This window comes from Mirounga angustirostris, unplaced genomic scaffold, assembly GCF_029215605.1.
Source record: "Mirounga angustirostris isolate CCGP_5_RB_7025 unplaced genomic scaffold, mMirAng1.0.hap1 SCAF_14, whole genome shotgun sequence".
NCBI classification, from domain to species: Eukaryota; Metazoa; Chordata; class Mammalia; order Carnivora; family Phocidae; genus Mirounga; species Mirounga angustirostris.
The window spans coordinates 74,258,640-74,275,441 of record NW_026991722.1 but is presented as its reverse complement, the minus strand read 5'-3'; the positions used below and the strand labels follow the sequence as shown (position 1 = coordinate 74,275,441).

The 16,802-nt window shown below is 48.3% G+C and overlaps 1 protein-coding gene across 7 annotated transcripts in view; it reads right to left on the bottom strand.

Annotated features, from left to right (window-relative positions):
- KDM2B (lysine demethylase 2B) overlaps positions 1 to 16,802 on the bottom strand; it is a 118,136-nt gene that overhangs the window by 97,322 nt on the left and 4,012 nt on the right. For all 7 annotated transcript variants that reach the window (XM_064578318.1, XM_064578322.1, XM_064578317.1 and 4 more), the window contains exons 3-4: positions 15,539 to 15,617; positions 14,227 to 14,273 (exon numbers count right to left, since the gene is read on the bottom strand). In XM_064578318.1, the coding sequence (XP_064434388.1) occupies positions 14,227 to 14,273; positions 15,539 to 15,617 (126 nt within the window). The remainder of the gene's footprint in view (positions 1 to 14,226; positions 14,274 to 15,538; positions 15,618 to 16,802) is intronic.

Sequence of the window (16,802 nt, the reverse complement as noted above, 5' to 3'; positions counted from 1 at the left end):
CTGCTCATGCTCGCTCTTTCTCTAAAATAAATAAATCTTTAAAAAAAAGATAAAAACAAAAGCAAAGAAACAAAAAACCCAAAAGTATGGGGTCAACTGAGGTGACCCATATAAAACGCTGGAGGCACAGACGGCACAGCTCAGCGTTGGCCCCCACCCACCCCAGCCGGGCCTAACTTTACTTCCCTCTATCCCACTAACAGGCTTACCTCGAGGGCTCTTGTGGTTGAACCGTGTCCCCCAAAAGAGATGTTCAAGTCCTAACCCCAGACACCTATGAACAGGCCCTCTCTGGCCATAGGGTCTTCGCAGTTGTGATCAAGCTAAAATGGGGTCAGAGTGGATGAAGGTGGACCCTCAGCCAATTCCGGTGTCCTTATAAGACAACGGAAACTTGGACAGAGACACACATAGGGAACACAGCCACGTGAAGATGGTGGCAGACAATGGAACCATGTAGCCACAGGCCAACAAACATCAGAGAAGCCAGCAGCTACCAGAAGCTGGAGGAGGCTCTGAAGAATTCTCACCTAGAGCCTTCCGACGGAGCCCAGCCCTGTCAACACCTTGATTTCAGACTTCTGGCCTCCAGGACGGTGAGAGAATACATTTTTGTGGTTTTGAGCCACGTGGGTTGTGGTGATATGGCAGCCCCAGCAAACAAGAAGGAAGGCTGACCAGAAAATGACTGGGTAACCCCACAGGGCTCCATAAATATCCCTGAAGGCAGAGAAGGGCTAACCCACCCCTGGCCTCCCCCCGGGGCCCAGTTCAAGGTGTCAACAGGACAGACACGCTGTATAACTAAACTGTGCAGTTGGCAAGAAGCTTCGCAAGGAGAAAATGTCATCCATGGGTGACATCATGCCACTTTATCCTAGATCTTTGTCAGCTTGTTTCTTGTCTCTCCCCCCTGACACTATAAGCATCGTGAGGGCAAGAGTCTTGTCTGTCTTGCTCACTACTCTAACCCACGGATCTAGAACAGAGAGCCTGGCACATAGCAGGAGCTCAATAAATATTTGTGGAATGAATAAATCACATTGAGTGTTTTTCCATCATATGTTCTTCCTAGCATGTGACATGACCTCACATATAAATGACAGTGGAACTGGAGAAATGACCTGGAGGTGCCTGGAGGTGGGTATGTGTAACCCTCTCCACGCTAGAGAAGATAAAGCCCCCTAACCTGGAAAGAAAGCATCTGGAAATCCTGAGCAGGCAGGAGCCCCACCGGTGGGACAACCGTTGCTGAACACAGAAGGATGTGGGTGAGAGAGGCCTGTTCTTTCTTTTTTGAACACAAACCAGGCTTCCAGCACCCCCATCACAATCCCCAGGGCTCTCGATGCACCCTCGCTTCCCTCTGCTCTTAGCCAGGTGCATGTCCCCAGCTGACCCCACCTCGGCCTCCCTGTCCTCAGATGAAAAGGGAAGTCAAGGCCTGGAGTGGTCAGAGCGGTGAGGAGCAGCTGGGACTGACGGGGGAGTAAGGGTGTGCAGGGAAGAGGCCCAAGGGTGGGAGAGACTGACTATATCTGGAGCGGAAGGTCGAGACACTTGGTTCTAAGAATAGCTTTCTTGGTGCGCAGGGAGCTCCATCTAGCTCTCCAGGTGTCCTGGAAGCCACAATCTATGGGAGGGGTGGTAATGGGAAGAAAGGGAGCGGGAAGGTGCCTGGACTCCATAAACATAAACCCCCAGGAAAACACAAATGTACCAGTACCCGTAAAATTAAACTCTGCTGGGTTCCAGCCCCCAGGTGGCAGCGAGAGGTGGAGAATTGATAACGCACTTCCTAGGGAGGCAGAATGATGGTCGAAGCAACCACTGGCTTAGGAATCTGAGATAAGGGCCAGCCCTGAAACAAACAGCAGATGAGGGGGAGTGTCTCTCCAGGTGTATTCCAGCCAACAAATGACAAAGGACGATTGAATTAAGACCATCGCCACTTTGCAGCCTCTAACACAATAATGAAGCTACACATCAAACATTGATGCCTGCTAACAACACACAGACAGAGAGAGAGAGATGACCTGACATTATGTGTCTCCTGATGGAAGATCAGAACATCATCTATGAAGTAGTCCTGCTAGGAAGAATGAATGAATGAATGAATGAATGAATGAGTGAGTGCATTTTTATATGGAGAGAAAGACAGACTCTGAATCTGATCAAGCATCTACATCCAACTGCCAACTTACAGAAAGTACAGAGGACAGAGGAACACAAACCACTCCAAGGGAATGCTATTGGCAAAATCCAGACAATGGAAAAACCCTACAGGTCAAACAATCCAACTTCAGATTGGCTGGAGATGGTGGGAGGGCCCAGAGATTGTAAGAGACTTAAAAGACATCATAACCAATCAAAGAATAAGGACCATATTTACATTCTGACTCACAGAACCCGCAAAAGAAAAGAAAAAAGAAGTAACGTATGCTAATATGAAACTGGACATCTGCACAATAAATATGGATATTTACTCACTTTATTTTTTAAATTCTTTTCTTTTTTTTTTTTTTTCCTTTTTTAAGTAAATGCCCAACATGGGGCTTGAACTCACAACCCCAAGATCAAGAGTTGCATGATCTACTGACTGAGCCAGCCAGGTGCCCCTGATATTTACTCATTTTAAGGAATTACTGGTTTTGTTTGTTTGTTTGTTTGTTTTGTTTTGTTTAAAGATTTTATTTATTTATTTGACAGAGAGAGAGCACAAGTAGGCAGAGTGGCGGCAGAGGGAGAGGGAGAAGCAGGCTCTCCGCTGAGCAGGGAACCGGATGTGGGGCTCAATCCCAGGTCCCGAGGATCATGACCTGAGCCGAAGGCAGCCGCTTAACCGACTGAGCCACCCAGGCACCCCAAGGAATTACTGTTTTTAAAAGATTAGGTATGGGGGTGCCTGGGTGGCTCAGTCGTTAAGCGTCTGCCTTTGGCTCAGGTCATGTTCCCAGGGTCCTGGGATTGAGCCCCGCATCGGGCTCCCTGCTCGGCGGGAAGCCTGCTTCTCCCTCTCCCACTCCCACTGCTTGTATTCCCTCTCTCGCTGTCTCTCTCTCTATAAATAAAATCTTTAAAAAAATAAATAAATAAAAGATTAGGTATGATAACACTATTGGGCCTATGGTTTTAAAAATCCCTTCTTGTTTAGAACTATATCCTGGAAACTTTACCGATGAAACGGTATGATGCCTAGATATGCCCAAAACATTGCAGGAGGATAGGAAGTGGATGGAGGTATGGAAGTGGCAGCTGTTGGGGCCAGGTGTTGGGGCCATGGGAATTCATTATTACTTTCTGTCTACTAGATACTTCTTTTTTTTTTTTTTTTAAAGATTTTATTTATTTATTTGAGAGAGAGAGAATGAGAGAGAGCAAGCACATGAGAGGGGGGAGGGTCAGAGGGAGAAGCAGACTCCCCGCCGAGCAGGGAGCCCGATGCGGGACTCGATCCAGGGACTCCAGGATCATGACCTGAGCCGAAGGCAGTCGCTTAACCAACTGAGCCACCCAGGCGCCCCTACTAAATACTTCTTAAAATTCTCTCTAGCAAAAAGTACTTTTATAAATCCCAGCTCTGTTACTAGCTCCGTGGCTTCAGGGGCCTCATTTACCCTTTCTAGACTTGGAGGGTGTTTATTTGCAAAAGGGGCCCGCTGGTGCATGAGAGCCCAACACAATGTCTGGCACATGGTAGGGCCTGCAACACACTTGGCCACCAGCCACTGAGCTGGTCTGGGAAACGAGGTGTCCCGACCAGCCAGACAGGGAAAGGGAGCTCTTTCGCCTGCCCCGTACATGGACTTCTCAGGCACTTTGAGTTTAACCCTGAAGACACAGCCCCCCAACAGGGTCTTTTATTTTCTCTGGAAGAACCACTCTGGAGGCACGGGTGCCTGGCTTGTTTGTTCCTCGGTCAGCGACGGCCCACGGGAGGCCACGCAATGAGCAGTGGGTGCCTCAGGGGCACCCGGGACAGTGCCAAGAGCCCTGGACTGAGTTCCAGTCCCAGTAACCCTCACTGACCTCCCTCCAGGCCTCAGTTGTCTCATGTGCAAAGCCAGGAAGAACTAACCTTTATACTTCTGTTTTCACCACCATAGAACTCTTTCTTCAAACAGAAGCTTTTTTTTTTTTTTTTTTAAAGACCTTACTTATCCATTTGTGAGAGAGAGAATGAGAGAGAGCACATGAGAGGGGGGAGGGTGAGAGGGAGAAGCAGACTCCCCGCCGAGCAGGGAGCCCGATGCGGGACTCGATCCAGGGACTCCGGGACCATGACCTGAGCTGAAGGCAGTCGCTCAACCAACTGAGCCACCCAGGCGCCCCAAACAGAAGCTTTGACAAGAGCCAAAGGCATAAATAAAAACAGGCAGCTCAGGTTGAAGCGGTGGCGGGGGTGGGGGATGATGATGCTCAGAACCCAAATCCAGTTTCCAGGGATTTCCCTTTGAAAACCACTGGGTTAGGTCTTTTTTAGGTCCTCTTCCAGGACTGACATGCTGATGTTTAGCCTAGTTCTCATATACTCAGATCAGATCCCTTAAACGTGAACTGGGAAGAAGTTGGCAGGGGAGGAGACCCAGAGGCTTGCTCCAGGGGTCACTGGGGACTCTGGGGCCTGCCAGTCCTTTTCAGTCTGAGCTGGGAGTTTAAGAATTAGCATCCATCTTTGCAGGCTCCCAGTCTGGTCTGCAGCTGATGGCAAAGGGGAGCTGAGCATAAGTGCCAGGTATCTGAGCAGGAAGCTCTGGGAGGAGGCATGTGCCTCAAGGGACAGAAGGGACAGATCAGTGCTAAGAATGGAATGTGGCCCTCCACGCTCTGGGGAGCAGCCATCCCTGGAGCAGGCGACAGGGACAAGCTGCCCTTTGGATCCTGCAAGGGACCCAGAGCCCTGGAACTCTCGGGCTCCTGAAGTCAATGGGTTACAGGAGAAATTTTCCACATTGAGCAGTGCCTGGCATTCCTAAGTAGGCCAGCAGCTCAGCCCCTCTCCCTTTCTCTCTCCTCCCCCCATCTCACTGGTTCTCTGGGCTCACAGGCTACATACACATCCAACAAATTCCAGCTGCAGAAATTAATCCATGGCCCCATGGCCCTTGCTTTGAAGGCCCCATCTGTCAGCTCCAAGAACCATGGGCTCGGAGCCGGGAAGAGGCTGCTGAAAGTCACCTTGAACGCTAATATAAAGCATACACGGGCTCTGACCCCAAACTCCTGAGCCTGCTCTTCGGGGAGTGCCCACCACTGTCCCTCTCTATCTTCCTCAAGTTTCTGGATTGGCTTTTTATTCCGCTCCTTGAAAATATCTCCTCATCCATTTCACATAGAGGTAGTTAGTGTGTATTCGCAAAAGCACTGGCCACAGGGGCGCCTGGGTGGCTCAGATGGTTAAGCGTCTGCCTTCGGCTCAGGTCACGATCCTAGGGTCCTGGGATCGAGTCCCGCATTGGGCTCCCTGCTAGGAGGGGAGCCTGCTTCTCCTTCTGCCTCGCCTCTCTCTCTCTCGCTCTCTCTCGCTCTCTCTGACTCTCATGAATAAATAAATAAAACATTAAAAAAAAAAAAAAAAGCACTGGCCACAGTTCAAAGCCCACCTAGCTACCTCCTAGCAGTGAGGCCTTGGGTATGTATGGCCCTAAAGTTCTCTGGGCCTCCGTTTCCTCATCTGTAAGGTGGACATAATAGGGCCTGCCCACACAACGACTGAAAGTACCTTGTAAACTTAAAAGCAGGAGTCCTATCGAGGACGTTGTGCCGAACTGAAGGTACAAGGGAAAGGGGAGGGCCTGGGGCGGAGAGTGTCCACACCACTTGGGACAAACCTTTTCCCAGGTCTAGGCCTCAGTTTCCTCGCAGTGAAATAAGATGCCTGCAAAGGTTTCCGGGTTCTCCCTAAGCACTGTTACCTTCTGGTGCCTCACTGTTGAACCTTCAAAAATTATCCCCAGGACACATCCAGTGCCGGGACGTCCAGGACACATCCAGTGCCGGGACGTCCTCTGTGCCCTGGGTTCTAGACCCTGCCTGACCCTCACAGACAGAGGAGCGGAAGAAGATACAAACCCAGACTAACAAAGCGATCAGCCAAGAAAACCCAAAAGACACCTGAGCCAAAAACAATAAAGAGCTTTGGATTACAGGACACTGAGAGCCAGCCATGGTTCTGTGCAGAAGTTAAGAGAACAGCTCCTTGGTCAAACGGATATGGGCATAAATCTCAGCAATTCCACACACTAGCTTTCAGACTGTGGACAAGTCACTCTGAGCCTCAATTTGACATCGATGGAATGGGGGATAGTGGGAAATCCAGTTTTACATGGATCTGACAAAGTAACACAGGAGAGGTCCCTGGCTTATAATAAGATCTCAGGAAGCAGTAGCTAATGTAGTAGCTCCAGTCCAAGGAGCTACCCCACAGCGGAGTGATTCCTATTAGGTAAACAGGGGGCAGAAGCATCTTTAGTTCCCCAAGGCCCAAACACAGTCAAGATTTTGATTTCAGAACACAGGCTTTGGGGGCGCCTGGGTGGCTCAGTCATTAAGCATCTGCCTTTGGCTCAGGTCATGATCCTGGGGTTCTGGGATCGAGCCCCGAGTCGGGCTCCCTGATGGGCGGGAAGCCTGCTTCTCCCTCTCCCAGTGCCCCTGCTTGTGTTCCTTCTCTCACTGTGTCTCTCTCTCTGCTTAAAAAAAAAAAACCACTGGCTTTGCAGGAAAAGGGAAATAGCGACAAAAAAACAAGTGAGCTGCGTGTTCATCTTAAAGAGAAAAAAAAAGGAAACACAGCTGAACCCCTCTGAAACCCTCCTTCCTTGAGACTCAGGAGCCATGGCTCTCCTGACTTCCTGCACCTCCCCCTGCGTGCATCTCTGTTCTGCGAGGCGGATGCCTCCCGGACCGCCTGTCTCTCCCCAGCTCCATTCAGTGTGGCCAGAACAGAGGCCAACCACACCCATCCCACGCAAGTCTACTTTTCCTCTGGGTTTGCATTATGAGCATCATCTTCTCCCAACTGCTGAAATTCCAACCCACGTTTGAATCTGAGGTGCCATCTGCTGTCTGGGCAACTCAAAAGTCACTTCTCTCCAGGCCTCAGTCTTTCCCACCTGTGAAAGGGGAAAGCAAGACTAGGGGAATTCTAAGAACTTTTCCAGGGTTTACCATGTAAAATGTCTATGATTTTAAGCCAACTTTAAAAAAAGGTCTGGAAGCAAGTCAGCTATGGTTGATTTGTAAGGATTGAGAATTTACTAAGAACAGCCCATCAAGGGCACGCGTGCATGTCTGGTGAGTCTCCTTCACGAGACACAACACAGACATGGAGGAGGAGAAAGTCAAGAAGCAGAAGCGTGAGGAAACGCCCAGAGCTGGGTTCAGATCCGAACTTGACTGCCCATCCAAAGGCCGTGTGGGTTGTTCCCTCTGAGCCTCGGATCCCTCATCAGGAAAGGGAACAGTAACACTTCATTTATATGATTATTGGTGAGGACAAAATGAGGTCACATGGTAAACATACAGTAAAAGATAGGTGATGATTACTATAATTGGATGAATAAATGAATAGTGAATGAGGCGGTTTGTCGTGAAGATTTTTTCAAGAAAAGGGGCCAAAGAAAACCTGTTAGCTTGGGTATCCTCGTTAGAGAGAAACACAATAAAGAGGGGCGCCTGGGTGGCTCAGTCGGTGAAGCGTCTGCCTTCAGCTCAGGTCATGATCTCGGGGTCCTGGGATCAAGCCCCACATCGGGCTCCCTGCTTAGCAGGAAGTTTGCTTCTCCCTCTCCCTCTGCCCCTCCCCACAGCTCATGCTCTCTCTCAAATAAATAAATAAAATCTTTAAAAAAAAAATACAGTAAAGAGATAATATGCAGGACCCCATGGCCGTGAGGCATCCCTCAGTGACATAATGGTGGAGAGTGAGTAGGGACCCAGCACTTTATGAATGTGTCTTCTCGGAAGGTTTAAAGCATCTTCAGAGGCAGCTAGAGTTCTTTCCCAGTCTCCCTATCCCCCCAATTCCTGGCACACAAATGTGAAAATATCCCAGTCTTCTTAAATGAACTATCTGGGATTGAGAGTATTGGTCGTGGGATGCAGGGAGCTGTCCGGGGGGACACACACACTAGAGCATCCAGAAACAGACCCACACAAATGCAGTCACCTGATTTATGACAAAGACAATATTTCAGTGCCGTGGGGAGAAGGTATTTTTTTTCAATAATGGTACTGGGATCAACTGGATATCCCTATAGGAGAAAAGGAATTTCAACCCCTATCTCATACCAAACACAAAAGTCTATTCCAAATAAACTATAGATCTCAATGTGAAAGTTCGAACAATAAAGCTTTTTTGAGAAAAACATATGAACATCTTCCAACCCTGGAGTGTGCAAACATTTCTTAAACAAGATACAAAACAAGTACAAAAAAAAAGACCTAAATGGTCTGTGTTAAAATAAAGAATGTCTGTTCATTCAAAGATACCTTTGAGAGTGTGAAAAGGCAACCAACCCACAAAGTAAGAGGTGATTTTTGGAATGCATAATCATATCCTGAATATATCAAGAAACTTTATGTTATGGGCTGAATTGTATCCCCTAAAATTTCTATGTTGAGGTCCTAACCCCCCAGGACCTCAAAATGTAATTATATTCGAGAACAGTCTTTAAAGAGGTAATTAAGTTAAAATAAGGTCTAAAATAAGGGTAGGCCCTAATCTGACAAGACTGACGTCCTTATAAGAAGAGATTAGGTTATACAGCATGAGAGGGAAGACCACGTGAAGACATAAGGAGAAGCCTTCTACAGCCATCTACAAACCAAAGAGAGAGGCCTTTGGAGAAACCAACCCTACAAGACCTCGATCTTGGACTTCTAGCTCCAGAATTGTGAGCCAATAAATTTCTGTTGTTTAAATCATCCAGTCTGTTGTACTTCGTGGTGGCGGCCCTAGCAAATAATGCATCTTACACTCAACAGGAGACAACCCTTCAAAATAATGGAGAAAAGACTTGATCAGACAGTTCACAAAAGATTATATCCAACTAGCAACAAACATATGAACAACGGAGCTCAATTTCATTAGGAAAGAAAGGCAAACTAAAACCACCATGTAATAAACCAACACAGCAACGGGACTAAAATGAAAATGATGGAAACACAAACTCTTGGTGAGGATGTGGCACAGTCAGAACCAGACCAACCCCTGTGGGCAATGACTTGACGGTGTCTACTAAAACTGAACATATACGCATCCCCTGTGACCCAAGCAATTTCACTCTCTGGTATGTGCCCCACAGAAATGCATCCCTCTGTTCCCCAAAAGTCACGTTCTAGAGTGTTTATAGCAGCACGAGACATAGAGCCTTAAACCAGCAGCTCCCCATGAGCCCATTAATAACAGAATGCATAAACACGTTGTGAAATAGTCACGTAACAGAAAACCATAGCAATGAAAATAAACCATCTACAACTACACACAACAATCTGGATGTCTTATAAACACCAAGTTGAGTGAAATAAGCAGAAACGACAAGAGGACACCTGCCTGATTCCACTATTCCATGAAGTATGAATGCGTGCAAAATTCATCCACACTGTTAGAAGTCAGGGCGACAGTGGAGGGCAGGGACAGCATTGGAACACCGGAAGGATTCTGGGGTACCAGGTACCATAATATGTTCAATTTGTTAAAATTAATCAAGCTGTATAGTTACCATATGTGTACTTTTCTATATGTAAATTATACTTCAGTAAAAAGCTTTTAAGTGTACAGTGTCCTAAAAATGGAAAGTGCCTTTTTTTGTTTTTAAAGGCAAGGAGCTAAGAACGGAGACCAGGTGCCTGAATTCCCAGAAGGCATATAAACAGGGCTGATAGAGAAAGGCCGGTTTCAGGGCATCAGAGAAGAATCTATAGCCCCAACTTGTGGCCTCAATAGTTGGCCCCCTCTCAAAAAGCTGCCTCCCAAGATTCGAGGCCTGGGGAGGGAGGCCTGGAAGACAGAAGCTGAGATCCCACAATGACTGCCCCATACGCTGCCCTCCAAGGTAGAACCCCCATTTCCATTAGGGGCATGTTTATGTCATCCATATGTTTATGTCATCACAGGGGATGCAGCGTCACCCCTTCCCCACTCCCAGATCACTTGCTTGTGCTGCAGCGGACTGGGGTTGTGCTAAACCTACCAGAGCCAATCCAGAGACACTTGATGGAATCACTGGTGGGTGGCGAGTAAGGACCTGAGCTGGCCGGACAGAAGTGGGGAGCTGCTGGCTCCCCATCTTTGCCACCCCATGGGGAGAAGCTTTCTCAAGAATGAAGCAGAAAGGGCGCCTGGGTGGCTCAGTTGGTTAAGCGACTGCCTTCAGCTCGGGTCATGATCCTGGAGTCCCGGGATCGAGTCCCGCATCGGGCTCCCTGCTCGGCGGGGAGTCTGCTTCTCCCTCTGATCCTCCGCCTCTCATGCTCTCTGTCTCCCATTCTCTCTCTCAGATAAAAAAAAAAAAAAAAAAGAATGAAGCAGAAAGAGGAAGCAAAAGAGGGAAGCAGAATAGAAAAGTAAGAGTCAACTTCTCGAGATCTTGGAACACCTAGATCAAGAGGTGCCTGAAGGTCACACCCTAAACTTACTATGTAAGCCAGTGTTTTGCTTAGGCCAGCTTGAGTTACATCTGCCATTTATGTCACTATGAAGTATGTGCCCTTTCGCTGCTCACCAGAAGCCTGTGTGCACTCTCAGAGACTAAAATGGGCATAATAGGGGCGCCTGGGTGGCTCAATCGGTTAAGCATCCGCCTTCAGCTCAGGTCATGATCCAAGGTCCTGGGATTGAGTCCCCGCGTCAGGCTCCCTGCTCAGCGGGGAGTCTGCTTCTCCCTCTCTGTCTCCTTCTGCCCCTCCCCCTGCTCATGCTCGTGCATGCTCTCTCTCTCAAATAAATAATTTTTTAAAAATAAAATAAAATGGGCATAATAATGCACCATGCTGACTGCACCCCTCCCGATGTCGGAACACGCTATACCTTCACAAACCACTTCAATACCCAACAATCCATTTGATATTCACAGAAATGCCAAGAGAGATAGGTGCAGGTATTACTATCCTCACTTTCTTTGCCATCCTAGACTTTTCAAGAGCTGGCAAGGATGTCGGAACCATCTTATTGAGTCCTCTTGCTTTGACAAGCAAAAGAATGAGGCACAAAGAAAGAAGGAGCACCTGGCATATGACTAGAGTATAATGAAAACTGCAAAGGGCTTTTAAGTTCCTAAAAAGGGCCAAGAGCATCATTATGAAGACTCTGATGTTGTCTGAACCTCAGACTTGAGAATCTGGCTTTCATCCTTACTCATAAAGAAAATCTCATCAGATTCACATCCTGCCATTATAATAAATAACATCAGGGACCATTCACCAAACACCCGTCAGACAACATAATGCTAAGCCTTCATTCATTCTCTTATAGGATCCTCTTTTGAGGCAGATTCTGCTACTAGCTCCATTTTGCAGATGTGAAAACTGAGGCTTTGATTGAGCAGCTTGCCCCAAATCAGTCAACTTGGCAGAGCTGGACTTCAAACTAAGGTTGTCCAACAGCAAAGACCCTGGGTAGGGCTGAGGCACCAGAGTGGGTTGTCAGTGCCAAGACTTAATTTTGGGGGTCCATTGTCCCATCTTCTGCACAGTGTTGGAAAGTCTGCCCCTTCTGCTCTGATGTTCACCTCCTTCAGCATTTCTAGAATCCAGCTTAAAAAAATGTATCCCCTGAGCAAGTCCTTGCCAATTAACTGAGATTCTTCTACCCATCATCAGCACCATCTCCTTATAGACGATAGGTCCTCCCTTCCGAGTAGCTGTCAACACACTTTGGGGTCAATTATTCTAGCTGGAATATCTGACACAACCACTGCCTAGCTGTTTCCAACCCACACAGCCACCAGAGTCGGCTTTTATGAAACTTAAATCGTATCACACCACTTCAGGCCCACAAGGACGGCGACCATCAAAAAGACAGGCAACCAACGAGTTTTGGCGAGGATGTGGAGAAACTGGAGTCCTCGTACATTGCTAATGGGAATACAAAATGGCCAAGTGCTTTGAAAAAAGTCTGGCAGGTCCTCGGTTAAATATAGTTACCATATGACCCAGTTACCTAGGAATAGACCCAAAAGAAATGAAAACGTATGTTCACACAAAAACTCATACGCAAGTATTCAGAGTAGCATTATTTATAACAGACGAGGAATAGAAACAACCAAAATGTCCATCACCTGACGAATCAAGATGTGGTCTATGCACGCATATCCAGTGGAATCTTATTCATCCATAAATGAGAATGAAGCATGGGCACCTGCTATAATGTGGATGAACCTCAAAAACAGGATGCTGAGTGAAAGCAGCCAGTCACAAAAGCCACATAGTGTACGATTCTACTTACACAAAACGTCCAGGGTAGACAAACCCACAGAGGCAAGAAGCACATCCCTGGTTGTTGGGGGCTGACTTTGTAGGGGATCCACATGCCGAAACGGCATCGTGGTGATGGCCGCACAACATTGTGAATGTACTCAGAGCGCTGAATTGTGCACTCTAAAATGGTTAAATAGTGAGTTTTACGGTGTATGAATTTTATGTCAGTTTAAAAAAATGTTTTTCACCCTCTCCCAAAGAAAATGACCAGATAGCATAACTACTCCCTTTGCCCTACTTTTAAACTCCCCAGTGGCTTCCCAGTCACACCAGGAGTCAAACCCAAATTCCCTGCCAGGGCCTATAAGGGCCCCCATGGCCCTGGCCCTGTGACCTCTCCCCTCTCCTTCTACTCTTCCCCCACCTCCTGGCCTTTGACCTGGCCTGTCCCTCAATCTGGCATGTTCTTTCCCACAGCTGGCTTCTCATCGTCAAGTCTCTGTCCAAATGTACACACACACACACACACGCACACACACACACAAAGCCCTCTCTGACCACCCCATCTAAAATACAGCTCCCAGGGGCGCCTGGGTGGCTCAGTTGGTTAGGCGGCTGCCTTCGGCTCGGGTCATGGTCCTGGAGTCCCGGGATCGAGTCCCGCATCGGGCTCCCTGCTCGGCAGGGAGTCTGCTTCTCCCTCTGACCCTCCCCCTCTCATGCTCTCTCTCTATCTCATTCTCTCTCTCAAATAAATAAAAAAAATCTTTAAATAAAATAAAATAAAATAAAATACAGCTCCCAGGGGTGCCTGGGTGCCTTCGCTGGTATCCTATTATGCAACGACTCCTGATTTTGGCTCAGGTTATGATCTCAGGGTAATGAGATAGAGCCCCAAGTAGGGCTCTGCGCTGGGCGTGGAGCCTGCTTAAGAGTCTCTCTCTCCCTCTCCCTCTGCTCCTCCCCCACCATCGTGTGTGCGTGCACACACGCACTCCCTCTCTCTCTCTCTCTAAAAAAAATAAACAAATAAAAGCTAAAAAATAAAATAAATACAGCTCCCATCACGCTCCATCCCAATATCCTGCTTTATTTCTTCATAGGCCTAATCACCCTCCAAAAAGATACAGATTATTATAAACTGTTTACTTCCTTGTTGCGTGTCATTCCAAGCATGAGGAGAGGGATCTTGTCTGTCATGTTCACAGCTCTGAACTTGCCCACCATGTAGGAGCTAACTGAGAAACACCTCTGGAAAGAATGGATTTATTGAAGGACTTCTGTAACATCTGAAATGGCACCTGCTACCTGGTCAGGTGTCCGGAGCACTAAGTGATCAGCTACACTCTGCAGGTGCTCGGGGAGTTAATAAGCATTTGCTGGCTAGGGTGGCAAACCCCACCCTAGACTGTCTAGAACCCTGAGGAAGCAGGAAGAATGATCCCTCCCCTCGAAAGTCTGAAAGTCTTTCAGGGGTCACAAAGCACTCTGTGTTTACCCAGCAACCCACAAACAAACGCAAAGGAGAGATCTAAGACCGTGTTGCTGATGGAGGCTAGGGTCCAAATCGGCCTCATAAAACTGCGCACTGGCAAACACTCTTATGTACGGCTTCTTATGACTTTGCAATCTGACCTGTTCTCCAGAATGAGACGGTTGCAGCTCACACCTGCTCCTGCCTCTTCCCACGGGGACTTTCTTTCCTGAGGCAGTTAGAAATCTAAATAGGCGGGTCGTGAAGACCTCCTGCCCCCTGTCCTCCCTACTTTTGGCATCTCTGAGCTGCACATACAGCAAGCAACTTACCCACGAGGAGTTTGACATCTCGGACTGTGAAATCAGGGTCAGGCATCCTGGAAAAAGAGGAGTATAGGCATTTGCTGAGAGGCCAGAAACAAGAGAGTTCAGCCCAACTCTGGAGGCAGGGGAAAGGCAATTTTTCCAAGAGGGTTCCCTTGCTCTCAGTTTGGGAACCCAAAATGAGATACTCCAGAGGGAGAGTGATAGACCAGTCAATGCCCCAAGGGAGGGTCCCTCTCCAACCACTGAGCCCTTTCCTCACCCCAGTAGGCAAACCAATTCCCTCACTCTCCCCAATATGAACTCAGCACTGCCGTAGAAAAGATGGGACATCCACCGTCCACCCCACTTTTCAGGGGAAGACTGAACCGTGGTGTCAAGGGTAAGTCCCAGAGCTGGGCATTCAAACACCCACTCTCTTTTAAGGTGGGCAGCTCTCTCTGTGTCTCTTCCTCTAGCAAATACCCTCCATAAAAGGAGTTGCAGGGATCCTTTAAGTTCAAAGGGAAAAAAAAGACACACATCATTCCAATTCCAGGGATTTGGTAACCCCGGCTCCAATGACTGAGGTGACCTTCGCTATTAATTAACAGTGATGTCAAAGGTTTGATTTCTACCCTAGGACCGGGACTCTTGAGCAAGCCTGGTAGTAGAGGCTGGAGAGGAGGCAAGCTGGGATGATACCAGCAGCCTCCTCTCCACCCCTGCCCAAGGGGCGGAAACCTGTTCTTCCAGCCTTCCTCCTGGATCTCTCCCCCACCCCACCTGGAGCTCTGACAGATCTCTAAGACAATGTAAACCAAACAAGACACAGTGGCGGAGGCAGGTGCTGGGGCAGGCAGAGAAAGAGGAGACTTGGAGCCTAGCATCCTAGGGAACATGCCCTCCACAGAAAAGAACCAATTTCCCACATAGTGGGAGTCTGAGTAGAAAAATACGTCTCTAGGTGCCCTGCCTCTGGGCTTAGAGACTGGCCAATCCCTTCAGAGCTCAGGCCCTGCCTCAGTTTCCTAACTTGGGAGGGGGGCACAATTCTCCTTAAGAAGTCCCTGCACATAACTGGGGTGGGTCAGGGAAAGAAGTCAACACTGTTTAAGTACCCTCTGTCCTCTCTGCCCAAATTCTCTGAAAAAGACCAATCTTTGGAGAGTTTTTCCCCTTTGTCAGGCCTTGAACAAAGAGATAGTCTCCCCAGATAACGAAGAAAGATCCTTCTCTGTGATGAGAGGTGGGAAAAGGGCAGAAGAAATCTATTCCAAACCACCAACTACATTAGGGAGAGAGACATGGGAAGAAGTAATTTGTTTAGGCAACTTACTTAATCCCCAGTCCATCCTTTTCTCGAAATATCAGGGGAACCCTGAGAGCTTCTCTCTGCACGTATTCATAGTTGAAATCTGTTTGGATATTGGAATTAAAACAGGTTGGTTAAGTCATGAAGGAGCAGATGAGCCACAATCAATCGGTCAGAGGAAAGAACACGGTTATAGCAGATGCAGGCTCCAGTTCTAGGGCAAGAGATCCCTGTCAAATGGCAAGGAAATGGAGCAGGCAAAGCCCATGCCAACTATCAGCTCCTCTGCCTACTCAGTCATTCCCTGCATGCCCCATGGGTCAGAACTTGTCAATGAACAGCCCAAGGCCAGGGAGGGTGGGGAGGGAGACTCATGAAAGAGCCCCGCACAGAAAAGGCCCCAGCCATCGCTGAGAAAGAGGGACACAGAAATGCACCCCAAGCTGAGCTCAGAAAGTAAAGGCAGTGCAAAATTGAAGAATACCACCTGGGAGGATCTGAAGCCCCAGAGAGGAGGCTGGGAGGAGGGTTCTCATTGTAGCTGAGCATCGGGGAAGATCTTATTGTAATATCCTGCATAGTGAAGGGGAGGGGGGGGGAAGCTGGTTTCCCTGGAAACTGTGTATTTGGTGCCAAAATTACTAGAGAACTGGGCACAGCTTTGTTGTCTTAATAGTGTAATTCTGCTCCAGCTACTGCCATCCTTGTTTCCACCAGGACGCTCCCCCCAGGTGAAGGCAGTTTGAAGAGGGCACAGTGAGGCCCAAAGCCAATTCACAAGGTAGTGCTGCGTCTCGGCTTTGTCTAATGTAGACCCCCAAATCCCTTATCAAAAGCCCTGGAGAATGAAGGAGGCCTTCGTTTTTACGTTCCTCGAGTTCCAAAACCAGCGGATCTGACCCAACCTTACCCCTAAATATGGAGTCAAAGGAGGCTGAGATAAACCATCACATCCCCAAATCCTGAGGTGAACCAAAGCAATCCACAAGGCCACAAAGCCACATGCCCTCCCTGGCCAGTTGGAGGAGAGATAGGAGAGACCACAGGCCTCGGGAGCCCCTGCCCCAGGCAAACAGTTCACCAGGGCAGCTTGGTGGGGGAGGAGGCCAAGGCAACTCTGCTCAGAGCAGAGGAAGAGAACAAAACCAGAGCTGGGGAAAGCCCTGACCTTAGCAGCTCAGATCCCCAGGGGCTCACAGTGAATGGGGATTCCTAAGGATTTAAAGGCAGAGAAGTTTAAGAAGCTTCTATTTTGAATCCAGGCTAAGGGCTCCTTCTGTTTCTCAGC